Below are 24,660 nucleotides of genomic sequence, written 5' to 3'. Positions count from 1 at the left end.
CCCAGGTTATCACTCACTGTGCCTAGACCACCACTCCATTGCTTCTAGTGACCATTTCCCCCCTTTTCTTTCTTTATTGATAGAGACAGAGAAATAGAGAGGGAGGGAAAGAGGAAAGAGAGGTAAGGAAAGAGGGGGGAGAGACGTATTTGCACAACTCATGAAGCTTCCTTGTTCTAAGTAGGGATCGAGGGCTTGGACCCATGTGCATGGCAATGTGTGTACTCTGCCACTCCCAAACTGTTGTTGGTGAGTTACTTTCAAAACCTTCATGTCAGGAAAGTGATTTACTTAACCCCAATTATGTTCTTATGCTCTTTCATATCTCTATCTGTATATCTTTACCTCTACACAATGTGATCATATGGTCCTTTCCTAGCTGTTTCTCCAGACAACTTTCTTTGTGCAGGAGAAGGCCTCAAACACTATTAAAAATATGTAAGAAGCTTTCTATACTCCGTTTCCAGTCCAGTAATTTTGACCATCCAACACCCTGGAATGTTGCTTGCCATTTAAAGCTAAAAATATGAAAATCTAAGGACAGAAGGTGATTTGATTCTTCTGTGACTCAAAATCCTGTTGATGTTAAATGACAGGATACAGTCTGATGTTTTCTAACATCTTCAGCGGGTATTTCTCAATATTTACATTTGATGTGTACAACTTATAAAAGTCCAGATGCTTTGGAAAAACTCTGTTGACTGAGGATGTAGCACAGGAGGTTTCCAGCTCGTATGAATCAGCAGTCGAAGAGGGAAGATATTATAAGACTTGACTCCAAGTTTCTTGTTCTGAGTATTCAAGTAGTGAGGGGGAGTGAAAGAAAGCTGTGTCTAAACTGTGGCTTGTAGTTCTCATGAATTCTGTACACAAGCCAAAGTCTACTTACCCTGTGGAGACAAGCAATTTTCTGACTTGGACAAAATTTCAGATAATTATGAGGTGATCAAATCTTTCTTTATTTATAAAGCACTGTGTGCTATGGACACTTAGACAGTTTTTAATTTATTTTTGCTGAGGAAATGTTATTGTACAATAATGTTGTCACAGGGGTACAATTCACATCTCCCCAGAATGTGCAGCAAAGTGTCATCTCTCCCCACCATACTAGCACTGGGTTCTTACCATCCACATAAAAATTTTTATTTATATTTATTTATTTATTTATTTATTTTGCCTCCAGGGTTCTTGCTGGGGCTCAGTGCCGGCACATTAATCCACTGCTGGAGGCCATTTTTTCCATTTGTTGCCTAAAAAATTATTTTATTGTCAGAGTTTTCAAATTTAATTAATTATTTATCATAAAAAGAGAAATAAAAAGGGGGAAGGGAAGATAGAGAGACAGAGATACATTTTTTACACCAAGTTTTTAGTTGCTTTAGTCATCTATATTAAGTCACTTAGCAGAATCACCTCCATCTCATCCATTTTGTCCCAAATAATATATAATGTACCCCATCTTTTTTTGAATACTTAATTTTTAAATTATCTTTATTTTATTTCTTTATTGGGGGAATTAATGTTTTACATTTGATAGTAAATATAATAGTTTGTACATGCACAACATTTCCCAGTTTTCCATATAACAATACAAACCCACTAGGTCCTCTGTCATCCTTCATGGATCTGTATTATCCACACCCACCCACCCCAGGGTCTTTTACTTTGGTGCAATACGCCAACTCCAGTACAGGTTCTACTTGTGTTTTCTTTTCTGATCTTGTTTTTCAACATCTGCCTGAGAATGAGATCATCTCATATTGATTCTTTTGTTTCTGACTTATTTCACTTAACATGAATTTTTCAAGGTCCATCCAAGATAGGCTGAAAATGGTGAAGTCACCATTTTTTATAGCTGAGTAGTATTCCATTGTATATATACACCACAACTTGCTCCACGACTTATCTGTTGTTGGACACCTGGGTTGCTTCCAGGTTTTGGCTATTACAAATTGTGCTGCCAAGAACATATGTGTACACAGATATTTTTGGATGGGTGTGTTGGGTTTCTTAGGCTATAATCCCAGGAGAGGAATTGCATGATCTTAGGGTAGGTCCATTTCTATCTTTCTGAGAGTTCTCCACACTGTTATCCACAGAGATTGGACCAATTTACATTCCCATCAGCAGTGCAGGAGGGTTCCTTTGACCCCACAGCCTTTCCAGCATTTGCTGCTATTACCTTTTCTGATGTATGACATTCTCAAAGGAGTGAAGTGGTATCTCATTGTTGTCTTTATTTGCATTTCTCGGACAACCAGAGACTTGGATAATTTTTTCATGTGTTTCTCGGCCTTCTGGATCTCTTCTGTAGTGAATATTCTGTCCATGTCCTCTCCCCATTTTTGGATGAGGTTATTTGTTTTCTTGTTGTTGAGTTTGGCAAGCTCTTTATATATTCTGGCTATTATATTAGCCTCTTGTCTGATGTATGGCATGGAAAGATCGTCTCCCATTCTGTGAGGGGACTCTTGATTTGGGTACTAGTTTCCTTAGCTGTGCAGAAGCTTTTTAATTTGATGTAGTCCCATAGGTTTATGCTTGCTTAGTCTTCTTTGTAATTGGATATGTTTCACTGAAGATGTCTTTAAAATTTATACAGAAAAGAGTTCTGCCAATATTTTCCTCTAAGTATCTGATAGTTTTTGGTCTAACTTCCAAGTCCTTGATCTACCTGGAATTTACTTTTGTATTTGGTGAAATACAGTGGTTCAGTTTCATTCTTCTGCATGTTTCAACCCTAGTTTCCAACACCATTTGTTGAAGAGACTCTGCTTTCCCCATTTAATAGTCTGGGCCCCTTTGTCAAAGATTAGATGTCCATAGGTGTGGGGCCTCATTTCTGGGCTCTCAATTCAATTCCACTGGTCAGTGTGTCTATTCATGTTCCAGTACCAAGCAGTTTTGATGACAATGGCCCTACAATACAATTAGAGATCTGGGAGTGTGATGCCTCCGGTTCTGTTGTTTCTTCTCAAGATTGTTTTGGCAGTTCTAGGTCTTTTCTGGTTCCAGATAAACATTTGTAGCATTTGTTCTATTCTCCTAAAAATGTGCTTGGGATCTTGATGGGGATAGCATTAAATTTGAATATGGCTCTGGGTAGTATATTAATTTTGATGATGTTAATTCTTCCAACCCATGAACATGGAATATCTTTCCACTTCTTTGTTGTCTTTTTCAATTTCTTTGAGTAGTGACTCATAATTTTTGAGGATACAAGTCTTTCACTTCTTTGGTTAGGTTTATTCCTAGATATTTTATTGTTTTAGTTGCTATAGTAAAAGGAATTTATTTCTGGATTTCAATTTCTTCTAGCTTAGTGTTTGCATAGAGGAATGCCACTAACTTTGAATGTTAATTTTATAGCCTGACACCTTACTGTATTGCCTGATGATTTCCAAAAGCTTCTTGCTGGATTCCTTAGGTTTTTCCATGTATACTATCATGTCATCTGCAAATAAGGAGAGTTTGACTTTTTCTCTTCCAGTTTCTATCCCTTTAATTCCTTGCTCCTGCCTGATTGCTATGGCAAGAACTTCCAACACAATGTTGAATAGTAATGATGATAGTGGGCAGCCCTGTCTAGTACCTGATCTGAGGGGAAATGCTTCCAGTTTTTCACCATTGAGTATGATGTTGGCTGTAGGTTTGCTATATATAGACTACACTATCTTCAGGAATTTTCCATATATTCCCATTTTTTGTAGTGTTTTGATCATAAAGGGATGTTGTATTTTTTCAAAGGCTTTCTCTGCATCTATTGATATGACCATGTGTTTTTTGGTCTTGCTTTTATTGATGTGGTGGATCACATTCATTGACTTATGTATATTAAACCAATCTTTCATCTCTGGGAGTTACCTACAAAGGAAAACCCATAAGATTAGCAGTAGACTTCTCCATACAAACACTACAGGCCAGAAGAGAATGGCAAGATATCTATCGAAGGCTCAATGAGAAAGGCTTTCAGCCAAGAATACTATATCCTGCTAGACTGTTATTCAGACTAGATGGAGGCATCAAAACCTTCTCAGACAAGCAACAGTTGAGGGAATCAACTGTCACCAACCTGCACTGAAAGAAGTTCTGAAAGGTCTTCTATGAACAGTCAGACCATCATAAATAGGACACATATCAGAACACTCTAAAACTCTACAAGAATGGCATTAAAACATCTTCAGTCTTTGATATAAATAAATGTCAAAGCCTAAATTCACCTATTAAAAGACACAGAGTAGCAAGATGGATCAGAAAGCACAACCTCATAATATGTTGTCTACAGGAAACCCACCTAACTCAACAAGACAAACACAGACTCAAAGTGAAAGTATGGAAAACTATCTTACAAGCCAATGGCCCACAAAAAAAAAAAAAAAAAGGACAGAACAGCTATTTCCATATCTGACATGATAGACTTTAAAATAGATAAGATTAAAAAAGATAGAAATGGACACGACTTAATGCTCAGAGAATCAGTCAATCAAGAGGACTTAACATTAATTAACATCTATGCACACAATGAGAAGCCATCTAAATACATCAAATGTCTACTGAAAGAGCTACAGCAATATATTAACAGCAACACAGTCGTAGTAGGGGACTTCAACACCCCATTCTCACAACTTGACAGATCATCCAGGCAGAAAATCAATAAAGACATAAGGGAGCTAAGTGAAGAGATAGATAAACTAGAACTATTGGACATTTTCAGAGTTGTTCATCCCAAGAAACTGGAATACACATTTTACTCAAGTCCACATGGGTCATTCTCAAGGACAGACCATATGTTAGGCCACAAAGATAGCATCAGCATATTCAAGAGCAAAGAAATCATCTCAAGTCCACACGGGTCATTCTCAAGGACAAACCATATGTTAGGCCACAAAGATAGCATCAGCATATTCAAGAGCAAAGAAATCATCCCAAGCATCTTCTCAGACCACAGTGGAATTAAACTAACACTTAACAAACAACAAAAGATTAGTAATAGTCCCAAAATGTGGAAGCTCAACAGTATACTTCTTAACAACCTCTGGGTCAAAGAGGAAATAAAGGAAGAAATCACAATGTTTTAAGACTTCAATGAACATGAAGACACAAGCTATCAAAATATTTGGGACACAGCTAAGGCAGTACTGAGAGGGAAGTTCATAGCTATACAGGCACACATTAGGAAACAAGAAAAAGCACAAATAAACAGCCTGACTGCACATCTTAAAGACCTAGAAGAAGAAGAACAAAGGAACCCTAAAGCAACCGGAAGGACAGAAATCACTAAAGTTAGGGCAGAAATCAATAACACTGAAAATAAGAAAACCATACAAAAGATCAACGAAAGTAAATGTTGGTTCTTCGAAAGAGTGAACAAAATCGACAAAACTTTAGCCACATTCACAAAACAAAAAGGGAGAAGAACCAAATAAATCAGATAATAAATGAAAAAGGAGTTATCATAACAGACACTGCAGAAATTCAACATATCATGCAAGGCTTCTATGAACAATTATATGCCACCAAGCTAGAGAACCTTGAAGAAATGGACGATTTCCTATATATCTATGAACTAACAAAACTAAGTAAAGAGGAAGTAGATAACGTGAACAGGCCCATCACAGCTAATGAAATTGAAAGAGTTATCAAAAATCTCCCCAAAAATAAAAGTCCTGGACCAGATGGTTTTACAAATAAATTCTATAAAACCTTCAAAGAAGAACTAATACCTCTAGTTTTAAAAGTCTTCCAGAAGATTGAAGACACTGGAATACTCCCTGCCAGCTTCTATGAAGCCAACATCACTCTGATACCAGAAGCAGACAGGGACACAACCAAAAAAGAAAACTACAGACCAATATCTCTGATGAACATAGATACTAAAATACTGAACAAAATTCTAGCCAACCGGATACACCAGTATATTAAAAAGATGGCACATCATGACCAAATGGGGTTTATCCCAGAGATGCAAAGTTGGTTTAATATACATAAGTCAATGAATGTGATCCACCACATCAATAAAAGCAAGACCAAAAAACACATGGTCATATCAATAGATACAGAGAAAGCCTTTGACAAAATACAACATCCTTTATGATCAAAACACTACAAAAAATGGGAATATATGGAAAATTCCTGAAGATAGTGTAGTCTATATATAGCAAACCTACAGCCAACATCATACTCAATGGTGAAAAACTGGAAGCATTTCCACTCAGATTAGGTACTCCACAGGGCTGCCCACTATCACCATTACTATTCAACATAGTGTTGGAAGTTCTTGCCATAGCAATCAGCAGGAGCAAGGAATTAAAGGGATACAGATTGGAAGAGAAAAAGTCCAACTCTCCCTATTTGCAGATGACATGATAGTATACATGGAATAATCTAAGGAATCCAGCAAGAAGCTTTTGGAAATCATCAGGCAATACAGTAAGGTGTCAGGCTATAAAATTAACATTCAAAGTTAGTGGCATTCCTCTATGCAAACACTAAGTTAGAAGAAATAGAAATCCAGAAATCAATTCCTTTTACTATAGCAACTAAAACAATAAAATATCTAGGAGTAAATCTAACCAAAGAAGTGAAAGTCTTGTATCCTGAAAATTATGAGTCACTACTTAAAGAAATTGAAAAAGACAACAAAGAAGTGGAAAGATATTCCATGTTCATGGGTTGGAAGAATTAACATCATCAAAATTAATATACTACCCAGAGCCATATTCAGATTTAATGCTATCCCCATCAAGATCCCAAGCACATTTTTTAGGAGAATAGAACAAATGCTACAAATGTTTATCTGGAACCAGAAAAGACCTAGAATTGCCAAAACAATCTTGAGAAGAAACAACAGAACCGGAGGCATCACACTTCCAGATCTCAAAGTGTATTATAGGGCCATTGTCATCAAAACTGCTTGGTACTGGAACATGAATAGACACACTGACCAGTGGAATAGAATTGAGAGCCCAGAAGTGAGCCCCCACACCTATGGACATCTAATCTTTGACAAAGGTGCCCAGACTATTAAATGGGGAAAGCAGAGTCTCTTCAACAAATGGTGTTGGAAACAATGGGTTGAAACATGCAGAAGAATGAAACTGTACCACTGTATTTCACCAAATACAAAAGTAAATTCCAAGTGGATCAAGGACTTGGTTGTTAGACCAAAAGACTATCAGATACTGAGAAGAAAATATTGGCAGAACTCTTTTCCGCATAAATTTTAAAGACATCTTCAATGAAACGAATCCAATTACTAAGAAGACTAAGGCAAGTATAAACCTATGGGACTATATCAAATTAAAAAGCTTCTGTACAACAAAAGAAACCACTGTCCAAACCAAGAGACCCCCCACAAAATGGGAGAAGATCTTTACATGCTATACATCAGACAAGCGTTTAATAACCAACATATATAAAGAGCTTGCCAAACTCAACAACAAGACAACAAATAACCCCATCCAAAAATGGGGGGAGGACATGGACAAAGTATTCCCCGCTGAAGAGATCCAAAAGGCCGAGAAACGCATGAAAAAATGCTCCAAGTCTCTGACTGTCAGAGAAATGCAAATAAAGACAACAATGAGTTGCCACTTCACTCCTGTGAGAATGTCATACATCAGAAAAGGTAATAGCAGCAAATTCTGGAGAGGATGTTGGGTCATAGGAACCCTCCTACACTGCTGGTGTGAATGTAAATTGGTCCAACCTCTGTGGAGAACAGTCTGGAGAACTCTCAGAGAGCTAGAAATGGACCTACCGTATGATCCTGCAATTCTTCTCCTGGGGATATATCCTAAGTAACCCAACATATCCATCCAAAAAAATCTGTGTACACATATGTTCTTGGCAGCACAATTTGTAATAACCAAAACCTGGAAGCAACCCAGGTGTCCAACAACAGATGAGTGGATGAACAAGTTGTGGTATATATACACAATGGAATACTACTCAGCTATTAAAAATGGTGACTTCACCATTTTCAGCTGATCTTGGATGGACCTTGAAAAAATCATGTTGAGTGAAGTAAGTCAGAAACAGAAGGATGAATATGGGATGATCTCACTCTCAGGCAGAAGTTGAAAAAGAAGATCAGTAAAGAAAACAGAAGTAGAACCTGAAATGGAATTGGCATATCTCACTGAAGTAAAAGACTCTGGGGTGGGTGTGGGTGGGGAGAACATAGGTCCAAGAAGGATTCAGAGGACCTAGTGGGTTTGTATTGTTATATCGAAATCTGGGGAGTGTTATGCATGTACAAACTATTGTACTTACTGTTGAATGTAAAACATTAATTACCCAAGGAAAAAAAATAGTTAAAGAAAAAAAGAAGTCTCGCATGATTATGCTGAATTTCTCGGTGTCTGTTGTGATATCTCCTCTTTCATTTATTATATGATTTATGTGGGTCTTCTTCCATTTTTTTGTTTTGTGAGTCAGGCTAAAGGTTTGTCAATTTTGTTCACTCTTTCGAAGAACCAACATTTACTTTCATTGATCTTTTGTATGGTTTTCTTATTTTCAGTGTTATTGATTTCTGCCCTAACTTTAGTGATTTCTGTCCTTCCGGTTGCTTTAGGGTTCCTTTGTTCTTCTTCTTCTAGGTCTTTAAGATGTGCAGTCAGGCTGTTTATTTGTGCTTTTTCTTGTTTCCTAATGTGTGCCTGTATAGCTATGAACTTCCCTCTCAGTACTGCCTTAGCTGTGTCCCAAATATTTTGATAGCTTGTGTCTTCATGTTCATTGAAGTCTTGAAACATTGTGATTTCTTCCTTTATTTCCTCTTTGACCCAGAGGTTGTTAAGAAGTATACTGTTGAGCTTCCACATTTTGGGACTATTACTAATCTTTTGTTGTTTGTTAAGTGTTAGTTTAATTCCACTGTGGTCTGAGAAGATGCTTGGGATGATTTCTTTGCTCTTGAATATGCTGATGCTATCTTTGTGGCCTAACATATGGTTTGTCCTTGAGAATGACCCGTGTGGACTTGAGATGATTTCTTTGCTCTTGAATATGCTGATGCTATCTTTGTGGCCTAACATATGGTCTGTCCTTGAGAATGACCCATGTGGACTTGAGTAAAATGTGTATTCCAGTTTCTTGGGATGAACAACTCTGAAAATGTCCAATAGTTCTAGTTTATCTATCTCTTCACTTAGCTCCCTTATGTCTTTATTGATTTTCTGCCTGGATGATCTGTCAAGTTGTGAGAATGGGGTGTTGAAGTCCCCTACTACGACTGTGTTGCTGTTAATATATTGCTGTAGCTCTTTCAGTAGACATTTGATGTATTTAGATGGCTTCTCATTGTGTGCATAGATGTTAATTAATGTTAAGTCCTCTTGATTGACTGATTCTCTGAGCATTAAGTCGTGTCCATTTCTATCTTTTTTAATCTTATCTATTTTAAAGTCTATCATGTCAGATATGGAAATAGCTGTTCTGTCCTTTTTTTTTTTTTTTGTGGGCCATTGGCTTGTAAGATAGTTTTCCATACTTTCACTTTGAGTCTGTGTTTGTCTTGTTGAGTTAGGTGGGTTTCCTGTAGACAACATATTATGAGGTTGTGCTTTCTGATCCATCTTGCTACTCTGTGTCTTTTAATAGGTGAATTTAGGCTTTGACATTTATTTATATCAAAGACTGAAGATGTTTTAATGCCATTCTTGTAGAGTTTTAGAGTGTTCTGATATGTGTCCTATTTATGGTGGTCTGTTTGTAGGAGGCCTTTCAGAACTTCTTTCAGTGCAGGTTGGTGATAGTTGATTCTTTCAACTGTAGTTTGTCTGAGAAGGTTTTTATGACTCCATCTAGTCTGAATGACAGTCTAGCAGGATACATTATTATTGGTTGAAAGCCTTTCTCATTGAGTACTTGATAGATATCTTGCCATTCTCTTCTGGCCTGTAGTGTTTGTGTGGAGAAGTCTGCTGCTACTTTATGGGTTTTCCTCTGTAGGTGACTCTTTGTTTTTCTCTTGCAGCCTTCAGGATCCTTTTTTTTTTAAAATTTTATTTATTTATTCCCTTTTGTTGCCCTTGTTGTATTGTTGTAGTTATTATTGTTGTTGTTGGATAAGACAGAGAAAAATGGAGAGAGGAGGGGCAAGACAGAGAGGAGGAGAGATAGATAGACACCTGCAGACCTGCTTCACCGCCTGTGAAGCAACTCCCCTGCAGGTGGGGAGCCGGGGTTCGAACCGGGATCCTTATGCCGGTCCTTGTGCTTTGTGCCACGTGCGGTTAACCCACTGCGCTACAGCCCGACTCCCCCAGGATCCTTTCTTTATCCTTATTCCATTCTAAATATGATGTGTCTTGGTGTCTTTAAGTCTGGGTTAATTCTGTTTGTTACCCTGTGTGCTTCTTGAACCTTTATGTCTTTGATGATGTCTAGACTAGAGAAGTTTTCAGCTATTATGTTCTGCAGAATGCTTTCTTCCTCTCTCTCCTTTTTTCCTCTGATAAGCCAACAATGGGTATATTGTTTCCCTTGAAGTCATTCCATAGGTCTCTATTGTTGTTTTCAGTTTCTCTTAATCTCTTTTTGAAATCTCTTATTTCTTTTTTAGTTGTTTCTAATTCTTCTTCAGTCTTGCTAATTCTGTCTTTATCCTCATTGATTCTATTCTCTCTGCCCGCCACTGTTTTCTAGAGTTCATCTATTTTGTTACCCTGTTCTGATACTGTTTTAGCTTGTTTAGATAGTTGTGTTTTAACTCAGCTATTTCAGCTTTCAGCTTTCTAATAACCTTGAGATAGTGTTTTCTTCCTGAGTCTCATTTATTGTTTCTGCATTTCTGATGACAATTCTTTCGGACTCTTTACTCACTCCTGTGATTATTTCCTTATCTAGTGTTTCGATGTTGACCCCATTATTTTGTGCTTCACCCTTTGGGTGGCTCAAAGCTTAACTCTTTTCCTGGTTCATTTCTCCAATATTTCTTCTTGTTGGTTCAACCATTTTATATAGTATATTATGAGTTCGCTCTCTCAGTACTAATCAAACTATTGATCACTCTTGCCTGGATTGACTTGTGTCTAAGTAAGGAAATTAAAGGGTTCACAGTGGTGGAAGTTAACAGTTGTTTCAATAGTATTTTAATCCCTGAGTTGGAGCACAGTGGCTTAAAAGCCTCTTTTGTGCTTTTTCTTCCCTATACGCTATGGGAGTCTGAGGGCTTTTAAACTATAAGTAGGCTTCTTAGCTTAATCACTGACTCCTGACCAAGAGTTAAACTGGTTGTGGCAGAGATAATCGAGTGGTTATGCATAGAGACTCTTATAGCCCCACTGCTATGCCACTGAGGTATAGGTCTTCTTCTGTTTCCTGGTTAGTTCTCTGTCCCCTGTTGCCAGCACAGGACCTCCCTGCCACTGCACCAGATTCTGAGGGCAATAGCAATGGAGACTCAGAGTTGCACTTGGTGAGTCTCAGGGGAGTGCTCTTCTCCCTTCAGCTGTCCCCTTGTTGGTGGAACAGACTGGAGGTGGTGTCTCAACTGATAAACTGCTGGACTGTTACCAGCCACTAAATCTCTCCCTAGGCTCCTCTCTGTCCATCAGCCACAGGTGTTTGCACTCACCGGTGATTTGGTGGATTCCTGTAGTCGCTCTAGTCCTGTCTTGTTTTGGTCCCTGGTGGTCTCCTTTGGTATTCCTAGTTGATCTGAGAGAGGAGAGGAGAGAAACACATCTCCCCATATATATATATATTTAATTGCAGTTGTATTACACTGCACTTATCTCTCTCATTCCTCTTCTTCCTCTTCCTTCTCCTTCTCCTCCTCCATGGCCATCTCCTCCCCTTCCCTCCTCTTTTTTTTTTTTTTTTTTAAACCAGAGCACTGATCAGCTCTGGCTTTGGTGGTGCCAAAAATTGAACCTGTGATTTCAGAGCTTTAGGCATGAGAGTCTCTTTGCATAACCATTATGCTTTCTACCTTCACCTTCTTTTTTTTTCACCACTGTTATCACTGGAATTCAGTGCCTGTACACAAATTCACTGCTCCTGGAGTCTATTTTTCCTTTATTTTTTTCTTTATTTGATAGAGAGAAATAGATAAGTGAGAGGGAAATATAGAAGGATAGACATCTGCAGTACTTGTGAAGCTTTCCCCTTGCAGGTAGATACTGGGGGATTGAACCTGGGGCCTTGCTCACTCCAATGTGTGCATTCAAGTGGCTGTGCTATCTCCCAGTGCTATCTCATGACATTTTTTGTAATGTGAGCACTTACCCAGGTGTGCCACAGCCTGGTCCCCTCATGACACTTTTTAAAGATTATTTTATTGATCATCATTGGGGCTTGACCACTCTGGGTTGACTTTTTCAGAGAGAGAGAGAGACAAAAAAGAGAGAGAAAGAAAGAGAGAGAACCACACACCAAAGCTTCCTCCAATGGAGGTCAAGTATGATAGTGCAAAGCAGGTACACTATCAAGATGAGCTATTTTGGCTTGCCCTTTTTTTGTTTGTTTGTTTTTTGTTTTAATTGGCTTTGGAGATAGCCTAGTGATGATGCAAAAATACTTTTACATCCGAGACACTGAGTTTCAATGTTCAGTCCCTTGCACCACCATAAATCAGAGTTGAGGTGAGTTCTGTTAAAAAATATTTTTTTGTACAAGAAACTCAATTTAAAAAATTTTAAATAGGTGCAAAAAAATTGCAAAGCAAGAAAATCACCTGTAATCTCACCACACCTCCAAATTTTGTTCTGATTCTAAAACTAGTCTTGCTGCTATAACAAACAGAAAGTTTAGTATATTACTGGAATTCCATTTTCTTTTTTTAAAATTTTATGTATTTATTTTCCTTTTTGTTGCCCTTATTGTTTTTTTATTGTTGTTGCAGTTATTATTATTGTTGTTATTGATGTCGTTAAATAGGACAGAGAGAAATAGAGAGAGGAGGGGAAGATAGATGGGGGAAAGACAGACACCTGCAGACCTGCTTCACAATCTGTGAAGTGACTCCCCTGAAGGTGGGGTGCCAGAGGCTCAAACCGGGATCCTTACGCCGGTCCCAGTCCTTGTGCTTTGCACCAAGTGCGCTTAGCCCACTGTGCTACCGCTCGACTCCCAGAGTTCCATTTTCTTAACCTCTTGTATCTCATGACTTCTTTATCAAGTTGTCGATCAATGGACATTTAAGCTACTTCCACTCCTTGGCTATTGTGAATAATACAGTCTTGAACTCATAATACTTTTTAAAAATATTTTTTGTTTTATTTTAATGAGAAACATACAGAGAGAAAGAGAGAGGCCAGATCACTGCTCATTTCTGGCTTATGCTAGTATAGGAGATTGAATTTGCAACTTTCAAGCCTCAGGCATGAAAGTCTTTTTGTATAATCATTATATTATCTCTACTGCTCAGGGCATATATTCCTTTGCATTAGTGTTATCAAGTCCTTTAGATTTATGCCTAGGAGTGTTATTACTAGATCATACAGTATTTTATATTTTCATTTGTTTAAGGACTCTTTATACTATTTTTGATAGGGACTGCACTAGTAGTTTTCATTTTCACCAACAGTGTAGTGTAACAGTTCCTTTTTCTCCATAGCCTCACCAACACTTTGTTCCTGTTTTGTTAATGTAGGCCATTCTTACAGGTGTGAGGTTAAATCTCAATGTGGTTTTAATTTACATCTCTCTAATGATAAGTGATTTCGTGCAATTTTCATAAGTCTGTGGGCCGTCTGTCTTTTCTCTTTTCTTTTCTTTTCTTTTCTTTTCTTTTCTTTTCTTTTCTCTTCTTTTCTTTTTTATCCTCCAGGGTTATTGCTGGGGCTCAGTACCTACACCGTGAATCCATTGCTCCTGGAGGCCATTCTCCCCCCCCCCCCTTTTGTTGCCCTTGTTGTTGTAGCCTTGTTGTGGTTATTATTGTTGTTGATGTCATTGTTGGATAGGACAGAGAGAAATGGAGAGAGGAGGGGAAAACAAAGAGGGGGAGAGAAAGATAGACACCTGTAGACCTGCTTCACCGCCTGTGAAGCGACTCCCCTGCAGGTGGGGAGCTGGGGGCTCAAACCGGGATCCCTACACCAGTCCTTGCACTTTGTGCCACGTGCGCTTAACCTGCTGCCCCCCACCTCTATGTTTTCTTTAGGTACTGATTTACTCAGATATTTTTCTCACTTATTTTTTTAAACTGGGCAACTTGTTTTTTTCAGTTGCGGACATGTATGATTTTTTCATACATGTTCTTTACCAATATATTGCCATATATATGATATATAAATTTCCTACCCCAGTTATTAGGTTGCCTTTTTATCCTTATGGACTTTTTTTTTTCAATGAATAGTTTTTTTAATTTGATGTAGTACTGTTTATTCTCTCTCATGTTAATGGGATTCCTCTCTCTTGACAACCTGAACTAACATTTGGTTATCTCTTGGACACAATTAAAAATATTTGTTTATTAATCAGAGAGAGGAAATATAGCATCAATCTGACACACACAATGTAGGGAACCGAACTCATGACCTCAGGCTTGAGAGTTCAATGCTTTACTCATTGCACCACCTACCAGGTCATTTGGTCATGAAATTAAATGGAAGGTGCCTTGAATCTATCCATGTTGATGTGTACACAAATGAATGATGCCATAAAGCCACTCTCCCTAACCCTTCCTCTGGAAATGATAAAGATATCAATTCATTGATAGGCTACTCTTTCTGACTGAGTTTGGACTAAAACTGAGAATCTTTTTGATCCTGACCTTGCAGGGAGTTACTATAAATGAACTATGGCAAACACTAAAAAATCTTTTTCTTAATTTTAGTCAGTGATTTAATATTGATTTATAAGGTTGTAAGATAACAGGGCTATATTTCCATACAGTTCCCACCACCAGAGTTTTGTGTCCCATCCCTTCCACTGGAAACTTCCCTATGGTTTACCCCTTTGGGAGTATGTATCAAAATTCTTTTTTTTTTTTTTTTTGGGAGTCGGGTGGTAGTGTAGCGGGTTAAGGGCACGTGGTGTAAAGTGTAAGGACCAGAGTAGGGATCCCGGTTCCAGGGCCCCCGGCTCCCCACCTGCAGGGGAGTCACTTCACAGGTGGTGAAGCAGGTCTGCAGCTGTCTTTCTTTCCCCCTCTTTGTCTTCCCCTCTCTCCATTTCTCTCTGTCCTATCCAACAACGAACGACATCAACAATAACAATAATAACCACAACAAGGCTACAACAAGGGCAACAAAAAGGGGGAAAAATGGCCTCCAGGAGCAGTGGATTCATGGTGCTGGCACTGGGCCCCAGCAATAACCCTGGAGGCAAAAAAAAAAAGAAAGAAACTTAGCATATACTAAGTAAGGGCAATAGTTTCCAAAGACAAAGAGTTCTTTCTTTTTCATTTTACTATGAAAATTTGCTCCACAAATAATGTGGGTAGAATCTGAAATTCACTTTCACCCTCTCAGCTGGCACTCCACTGCCTAACCACACTGTTCCTGGAGGCCACAGGGCAACTTTCATGCTCTTTGTATCTCAAGCTTATTCTTGGAGGAGGGAATTTATCCATCTATTCCTCTCACCCATAAGCAAATGCTCCCATTGGCATGGGGTAAATGGGTGAATGGAGGAGTGAGTTAGGGTGCTCTTCATGGTGAGATAAAGAGAAAGCATCTTCAGTAGATAAAGGGTTCAAGTGGTGGTCTAGTATAAGGCCTGGACCTAGCACTACCACTTCTATATGGTCTGCAGGATGGGACACAGAAGACAGTGGTCACTCACACGAGGAGTCTCCGTCTCTGAAGGCCTCTCACTATGTAGAACAGACACGATTTTATTTTAGTTTTTTATATTTTTTTCCTACATAAACATCATTCCCATTACCAAAAGACTGTGTCCCATCCCACCCCCCCACCTACCACCCCAAGAAGCCGAACATCCACAATTTTTAAAAGAGAGATATTTTCCATTTTCCAATTTATTTCCACTACAATTGACTGATCAAAATGCCCTCCTTGTTACAAAACAATATGCATTCATTGATACCATTTATTGATTTAAAACGTACCAAACACAGAGGAAATGCTTGGTAACTACTGAATGAGTGAACAAGTCAAGAAATAATTGGTATTGAGAAAGAAACAGACAAAAGAATTAATACCCAAAGCTGGAGTTACTGTCATTTAGTCTCTGGACCAGCTGTAATTGGCAGCTTTTTCTCTATAACCTGCGAATCTATGCAAGTACCATCACGTCTGTGCATTGTAACAGGAAAGAAGGTTACATAACAGTTTCTCTGGTTTCTGGTACACAAGTGGTCCACAAAAATAAAAAGAGAGAGGGGCCAGAAGGTGGTACACTAGGTTGAGCACACATGTTATAATGCACAAGGCTCTGGGTTCAAGCCCCAGTCCTCACCTGCAGGGGGAAGCTTCATGAATGGTGAAACAGTGCTGTCTCTCTTTCTCCTTTTCTAGCTCCCCCTTCCCTTAATTTGTCACTGTCTCTATCAAATAAATAGATGATTAAATAAAATTTTGTAAAAGGCACACACACAAAAAAACACAGAAATCAAAATGAAATCTGGGGCAGAAACCAACTGTGTTGGCTGATAACAGACGTAAAGGAGGGGGAGGCAGGGGTGGAGGTGCTGAGAATAACACACCAGCCCATGCCTCAACCTGCACACAGTAAATGATCTGGAAAAGCTACAAAATAAAACCTGGGTCTCCCGATGCTGTGTCCAAATTTATGTCCGCAATCCTTTAGACTTTATCATGTCCAGAACACCAAGGAAAGGCCTTTAGATTGCATCTCTGTGCTGGAAATAGGCTTTAGCTGTTGGGAGGCAAGCTTCACTAAGCAGAAGAATCCATGCTCCTGTGGGCTAATATCAAAGACTGCTGTCTTCTGCCCCTGGCTTGAACCCTCTCAGCTATTTATTTATTATTTTCTTATGACACCAGGTGCAATTTACCCTGGAAAGGCTTTTAGGTTTCATTTCTGTGCTGGAAATAACAGGCTTCAGCTGTCAGGTGGTCAGCATAAGTAGAGAAAGCCATTGTGTACTACTGCCATTACTACTCCTGTGTAGTAATGCCAAAACCTGCCGACCATTTGTGCTCCAGCTTGAACCCTTTTAGTCTTCTGTGATGGTCAGCCTTCTGGTGAGCAGAAGGTGAGCAAGGCCAGCACTTACTGACCATTCATCATGGGCAGGCATTGTGCTGAGCACTTTCCAAGTCTTCACATCTCCTTCGGAATCCCTGGCAGCCTACAGGGTGAAGACACCCACCTTTAGATGCTTTATTTTATTTTTCTTATGTTTGATGGGACAGAGAGAAATGAGAGATAGAGATAGATAGAGATAGAGAGAGAGAGAGAGAAAGAGAGAGAGAAAGAGAAACCTGCAGCACTGTTCCATTCCCTGTGAAGAGACCCTTACAGATGGGGACCAGGGGCTTGAACCTGGGTCCTTGCACATGGTAACAGCTGAGTGTGCCACTGCCAGGTCCCCAAGACACCCACCTTTCACATGTGGAAACAGAAGCTTCATGAGAATAACTGCCATACTCATGACTCATAGATGTTTAGTGGTAGGGAGGGGACTAAATCCCCAGTAGGATCACCTTCAAGATGATCCTCCCAACCCTGTGTCAAACTGCTTCCCTACTGAGATTGGTGGATTCTGTGGACTCTGTGGACTTTCTTTTTCTGCCCCCACAGCTCAGTCCTTAGTATCCTATGCCTATTCATGCCATGCTCTTACCCCATCCTCTTCTCTAATGCCTTTCCTTCTCATCTATTTCTGCTTATCATTCAAGACTGTGTTGCTGAGAGAATTTATTTCTCTTATCAACCAATTCCCCAGTTCTCAGTGGGTACACTAACTGGATGTCCAATAACTGTCTTCAGTTTGGACACCCTCCCCCTGGAGTTAGCATCAGATATCAGAGGTTCAAGAACTCAGAGTCATATGATTTTTCCCTGCTTCGGGGGCCAGATCCAGTCACAGGCTGCCCATATCTCTAACAACTATAACCCAGTGTTCCCAAGAGTCCCACCACAACTATCATAATTTGATAGAATGAATGGTTCACAGAACTTAGGAGAGAGTTTTAGTAACCATCACTGACTGATTATGAAGAATACAACTAGAGAACAGCCTGAGAGGGGAGATAGTTCACCTGAGAGAGAATGCAGCTTATTGTGTGGATGGGGTGGGGGTGGGGTAGTTTGAGAGGAAGCTATCCTCATCTGAAGCTATCTTTCTCTCAGCCTAACTGGATGTGAAGAATCTCACCTCTGGAGGCAAATCCCTTTTTTTTGGGGGGGGGGTCTTAGGGTTGGATTTGATAAGAGTGAACAATGAATACACAGTAATAACAGCTTAGAGAATGGTGGTGGTGGTGGTAAGAGACAAGGCAGGAAAGAGTGGTAAACTTCCAGCTGTCAAAATCAGATAAACATAGCTACAAAACCCCAAATCTTTCCTCCCTTGCTTTCCTGGGAAGGATGCTAAGAACTAATCTTTACTGAGCACTCACATTAAATCAGCAAAGCCCTGGAGATTCATATGTTTATTATTTCATGCATTGCTCACACAATTGCTCATGATGCGCTGTAAGTAACTGCCAAGTTCACACCGAGTATCCACTAGGTCTTTCTGATGTTTCAAGAGACACCAGTCCTACTCAGTGGAAGTTATACCAACTAACTTTTTTAAAAAAAAAATTCATATATAAATTTATTATCAAACACTGCTCAGCTCTGGCTTATGGTGGTGTGGGGGAGTTGAACCTGAGATCTCTGATGCCTTAGGTATGAAAGTCCTTCACATAATCATCATGCTGTCTCCTCCACTTCCCTCTCCCCCCTTATAACCAGAGAGAACATTGCTTATCCATGGCTTATTCTGGTGCTAGGGATTTAACATGGGACCTGATAGCCTTGGGCATAATAGTCTTTTTGCATAACCATTACACTGTCTTGCTCATCCCTTTACCAACTAATTTAAATTAATGAACTCATTTTATTTATTTTTCTTTTAAATATTTTCATTTATTTATTATTGGATAAAAACAGAGAGAAATTGAGAGGGGTGGGAGAGTTAGAGAGGGAAAGAGACAGAGAGACACCTGCAGCACTGCTTCACCACTCATGAAGCTTTTCCCCTGCGGGGGGGGGAGGACCAGAGGCTTGAACCTGGGTCCTGGTGCACTGTAATGTGTGTGCTTAACCAAGTGAGCCACCACCTGGCCCCCTATTTATTTATTTTTCCAGAAGGGTTATTCCTTGTGCTCAGTGCCTTTATGATGAATCTACTGTTCCTGGTGGCCATTTGTTTTCCTTTTTAACTTTTTGTTCCCTTTTTATTTTTATTTTGATAAAACAGAGAAATTGGGAAGGGAAGAAGTGTTAGGGAGAGAGAAAGAAAGACACCCACATCACTACTTCACCACTCGTGAAGCTTCCCTCTGGCAGGCGGGGACCAAGGGCTTGAATGGAGTTTCTCGTACATCATAATGTATGCACTCAACCTGGTTTGCCACCACCAGATCTCTGTTTAAAAACAATTTAAACAAAGATTTAGCTATTTTATTTCAGTAATAGACAAAGAGGGAGAAAGAGACCACAGCACTGCTCAATTCTGGCTTATGGTGCTATAGTGGACTGAACCTGGGACCCAGAGGTCTCAGGCATGAAAGCCTAGTACACAACCACTTTGCCATCTCCTCAACCTCCAAATAACTTTTAAAAACATCAATATAGAGTTCTCTTTATTTCTTTTTTAAAGATTTTATTTATTTATTAATGAGAAAGATAGGAGAGAAAGAGAGACAGAGAGACAGAGAGAGATTACAGCAGACATCAGTCTGGTACATGTGCTGCCAGGGATTGAACTCGGGACCTCATGCTTGAGAATGCAGTGCTTTATCCACTGTGCCACCTCCTGGACCACGAGTTTTCTGCCTAGTAGCTGGTGCGGGTGCCTGCTCTGGTACTGGCAAAACTTCCCAAACTATTCCAGCAGCTCTGGCAGGAACACACAGCTCTAGAAAAATCTACACAGCCACAAGGTCCTGCTTTAGGGGTGCCTGGAGTTCAACCATATTCCAGGGGTTTTATCTTTGCACTCCTTCCCCTTGAGCCCTTATATGTGGTTCCTCTGCCAAGGTCCCCTCTCTAGAGAACTTGGTATGACCTTCCACAGCTGTTTTCCACTCTGAACTGAATCTCCCACTTCCTGAGATTCAAGACAAATGTGTCAGGTGCATGTGTGTATAGGTGTGTGTGTCTTTAACAGTAGAAAAGAACTTACTTCCTTTCTTCCTTCCTTCATTCCTTCCTTCTTCCCTCCCTCCCTTCCTTCCTTCCTTCCTTCCTTCCTTCCTTCCTTCCTTCCTTCCTTCCTTCCTTCCTTCCTTCCTTCCTTCTTTCTTTTTGATAGAAGCAGAGAGTGAAAGAGACCATAGCACTGAAGTTTTCTTCAAAGCTATGGGGGCTGGGCTTGAATGCGTGGCAGAACAGCACACTATCCAAGTGAGCTGCTTTGCTGGCCCAAGCAATAAATTCTTTAGAGTTGTCATGTAAGCTAAATAATAGTGAAAAAAATTGGTATGGAAGGAATACAGCAGTTTTATCATATTCTAAAGCATTAGAAAGATTGGGGTTTTATATAGGTTAAATCATGTTTGTCAAACCCCAGAAGTACACAGAGTAAGTTCCTGATGAAAACCTATCAGGAATATGTCCATCAGCCTTACCATTTCATCTTCTCCCCTGCTCTACCCTGAGCCAACATGGTATAAGCCTCCTACTTTTCCTCCAGTTCCAGTCCAAAGATTTTGAATGAAAATTAAAAGGGCAATTTCATCCAAAGGTATTCTAAACAGTCCCGTGGAGATGGGCTGTAACTTGCAGTAGACTGCTGTAATTATTCTCTCAGAAAACACTTGAGAGAATGATAATTGAGTTCAAGTCCACATTAAGAGGAAAACATTATCAAAATAAAACGTGGACTTCTCCATTTCTCTTCCTACTAAAAGATTATACAACCACTGAAAAAGGGTGTCACAGAAAGAAAGACTTTCAAAGCTGCCAGTTGTGTGTGAAATCAAAACAGACTCATAGGTTTATTCTATCCTGCTGAGAGGAAGTGAGGACATAGATTAGTAACAATTCAAAGGAATAAATATTTGTCTGTCATAATCAGCACACAAGCCAGGTTGAGTAAAAGAAAAAACACTGCTAAGAGACCACACACAGTTCCTGAGACCCCTGACTTTCTTGTGAAGCCCAGATATTGGCCTCTTTCACACAATGTGCCCCCCCCCCCATGGGTCCATTTGCATTGCTGTTTCTGATGTACCAAAAGCAGCAATCAGAATGGAGAGGAGCTCTTTGCTCTTTTAGCATCTTTCTAAATGGAGTTTCCTTGATGGGGGTGGGGGGTGGGGATTAAGCAACTGTGTAGTTGTATCTTCTTATAGATTTTCCTGTCCTCCTTTCTCCAAGTTTCCAGGGAAAAAAACAGAGCACCATGCTCTGTTTCCTGACTTGCTCTTCTCACATGAACTGTACTGTGAACTCTCTCTGTCCCTGCCTGGATATCTCTTTTTCTTTTCCTCGTCTGTGGATTTCACAGATTGCCCCAGGTCCTTCTTCTGTCTTCCCATTTCTGTACCTTCCAAGCTCCCCCACCCCATTTTCTTTATAGTCTTGATGAATCCATTTAGATTTTTATTCAGGGTTAAATGTGGGTGGTTTGACTAAAAAAATATATATATATATATATGCCTGTTGGTCACACTTCTTTACAACTGTGTAACCTTCTCCTGATCCTTTTCTAGAATTTACTCCCACCAGCCAGGGATTTAACAGAGCATTTGGGAGCTTGGATTAAAAATCCTGCATACACTTTAAATAGCGCCACTGCCTCTTCAATTAGACAGGCCTCCAAAACTTATTGCTGCCAAACTGATTTCACTGATCTCCTCTGAAGTCACAATGTTTCAGTATTTTGGTTCCCTCTGTAAGTTTATTATATTTAAAAATAAATACTGCAGTATCCTATAGTAATAATAATCGCCAACGTTTATACGAGCATAGATGTACTAGGCAAGCTTCCAAGGCAGATACAACTACTCCACCCATCTACGAAGGGCAGAACCAGACACAGACAATAACTTGCACCCAGATGGTAACTGAGTAGAAAAACTGGCTAAAGTTGTCCAGCTCTGAGGTCAAAGGACTCTTATGCTTATCATGCCTCTTTAAGAGCTGGAAACCTAGATAATGCACCTAATCTTCTTAACCCATAATTTCCCTTCCAACCACAACTAGAAAAAGCAATCTTGGGAAGACCTAGTAGTTAAAAACAACAACAACAACAACAAAAAAAGTGAATGTGGAGTCCACTTTGGTTCCATGCTCTAGGTATCCTGCCCCCCACCCCACTCCCCAGTTCCACATCAGGTAGGTAGGCTGAGCTGGGTTCCTTTCTCCTAAACACCTTATCTTATAATGGACATTACACAAAATCAATCATCATCACACAAGAGACTTTTATTTATTTATTTATTTATTTATTTAACCTGAGCTCAGCTCTGGCTTATGATGATGATTGAATTTGTGACTTCAGGGCTTCAGGCGTGAAAGTCTCCTTGCATAACCGTTATGTTATTCCCCCCCCCCACTAGTACTACTACTTCTTTCTATTTTTTTTTAAAACTTTACTAAGAACACTGCTCAGGTCTGGCTTGTGGTGGTGCTGGCCATTGAATCGGGGACTGTAGCATCGGGCTGGAAAGTCTTTTTCATAGCTATCATGCTTTCTCTGGCAGATTCTGCCTGGCACTCTGACAGACCAGCCTGGCCTTGCGCCCCGCTCCACCCCCGTTCCCCAACCGCGTCTTACCATAGCATCATAGCGCAGGGCGTTCATGAAGTGCGCTACCTCGGTGCCCTTGTACACGGTGAACCAGATGGTGCCCTGGTACTGGTCGCCGGCGTCGAGCAGCAGCACGTGTGGCTCGCTGCGGCGGATCTGCTGCACCTTGGTGGCCAGCCGCGCCACGCCGCCCACACACAGGCTGGCATTGACGCACTTGCCCGAGTCCGAGCTGGTTTGCTCCAGCCTGCTATGCACGTCGTTGGTGTGCAGGATGGTAAGCTCCCAGGAGCCAGCCGCGGGCCACCAGAGCGCGCCCAGCGCCAGGAGCCACAGTGCGGGCGCGCGGGCTGTCGGGGGGCGCATGGCTGCAGCGCGAAGAGCTGGCGGGTGGTGAGTGGCAGCCGGGCAGCAAGGGTTAGAGCCAGGAGCTCGCGACCGCGGGAGGGGGCGGAGCGGGGCTGAGCTGGGCTGAGCGGAGCGGGGCGGGGCGGGGCGGGGCCGGGCTGCCCGGGGTCGGCTTTTCTCCAGCCTGTGGACATGCTCTGGCTCTGCCTCTGCCCGAACCGCGGGAGGCTGCTCCTGGTGGAGAGCGGGCACCCTTCTGGAGCGCGGCCCACTGGGAGCACAGGCGTCCGCAGTCCCGCTGCTGGGGGCCTGAGCTGTCCAGGGTGCGCGGAAGGAGACTGGGTTACCTTTTTACTCCACTAATTAATTTTACCCTGTGATCAAATTTAAGATTCTAGTTCGTTTTACTTACTTACCTGCCAGGGGAGGTACCGTGATCATGAAGGTGGTATTCCTTGGGCAAGGCTTATCCATTGCACTCCGGATGTGCTGACTCCTGAGATTTCCCCAAATGTGGGAAACTCGACTGTATAATTTGTGGCGGGGGTGGGGGTGGGGGTGGGGGTGGGGGGGCGGGTTTACTGCTTTCGTTCTCCTATTAAAAAAAAATCTGGTTCGTTTCTTCCCTCCCCTCCCCTCCCCTCCCCTCCCCTCCCCTCCCCTTCCCTTCCTGTCCTTTCTCTTCCCTTCCTTCTTTATTAGATAGAGACAGAGAGAAATCCGGATGGAAGGGGGAGATAGGGAGAGAGACACCTGCAGCCATGTTTCACCATTCTTGAAGTCCAGAAATTTCCCTTCTGAGGGTCTAGGCCAGGGGCCTGAACCCAGGTTCTTGAGCATAGTAACATGGTGCTAAGAGGGGCCAGGAGGTGGCGCACTTGGTTAAGTACACATGTTACATTTGCTTTCAGACCTGTGTGCCACACCCTGGCGGAAGCACGAAGTTTTCTTTCTTTTTTTAAAAATTATCTTTATCTATTTATTGTCTAGAGATAGCCAGAAATTAAGAGGGAAGGGGAGATAGAGAGGAAGAGAGTTAGAGAGACACCTGCAACAGTGTTTAATCACTCCCAAAGCTCCCCCCCACCGCTGGTGGGGAAGAGAGGCCTTGAGCACTGTAACAGTTACGCTCAATCAGGTGGCCACCACCCTGCTGGCACAAATTTTTCTAACAAGGAATCCAAGGTTTGTTTTGGATTTGATATAGCTCCAGTGAAAGGTGGGGAGAGGAGGCAGGGAGAGCAAAGAGAGAACAGGAGTACTTTGCTGACTGGGCTACAGGAGCCCAAAATATTAGAGGGCGAGATTGTTCTCTTTTTTGCTTGAGAACATAGCAAATCTATGGTATTTCGATATGGAATCTCAGAAGTTAAGAAATCAGTGGAAGCTAGTCCTGTGTTTACTCGTGTTAGGAAAACACTACTGCCACAACCCCACTTCAGTGAAGGAAGCTTCTGTGC

General features: G+C 40.9%; 1 protein-coding gene and 1 pseudogene across 4 annotated transcripts in view; one reads left to right on the top strand and one right to left on the bottom strand.

Annotated features, from left to right (window-relative positions):
* NT5E (5'-nucleotidase ecto) overlaps window positions 1-23,306 on the bottom strand; it is a 99,633-nt gene extending 76,327 nt beyond the window's left edge. For 2 of the 4 annotated variants that reach the window (XM_060205463.1, XM_060205464.1), the window contains exon 1: window positions 22,880-23,304. In XM_060205463.1, the coding sequence (XP_060061446.1) occupies window positions 22,880-23,218 (339 nt within the window). In that variant the 5' untranslated portion in view covers window positions 23,219-23,304. Of the gene's footprint in view, window positions 1-22,879 lie in introns of all 4 variants that reach the window. The other 2 variants (XM_060205462.1, XM_007526135.3) reach the window with 2 other exon arrangements.
* A 302-nt stretch (window positions 23,307-23,608) lies between these two features.
* On the top strand, window positions 23,609-23,797 carry LOC132532601 (U1 spliceosomal RNA; annotated as a pseudogene).
* Window positions 23,798-24,660: the final 863 nt, after the last annotated feature.

Source organism: Erinaceus europaeus, chromosome 13 (genome assembly GCF_950295315.1).
Source record: "Erinaceus europaeus chromosome 13, mEriEur2.1, whole genome shotgun sequence".
NCBI classification, from domain to species: domain Eukaryota; kingdom Metazoa; phylum Chordata; class Mammalia; order Eulipotyphla; family Erinaceidae; genus Erinaceus; species Erinaceus europaeus.
Note: the sequence above shows the minus strand (reverse complement) of the source record. Positions and strands in the feature narration are given on the sequence as shown.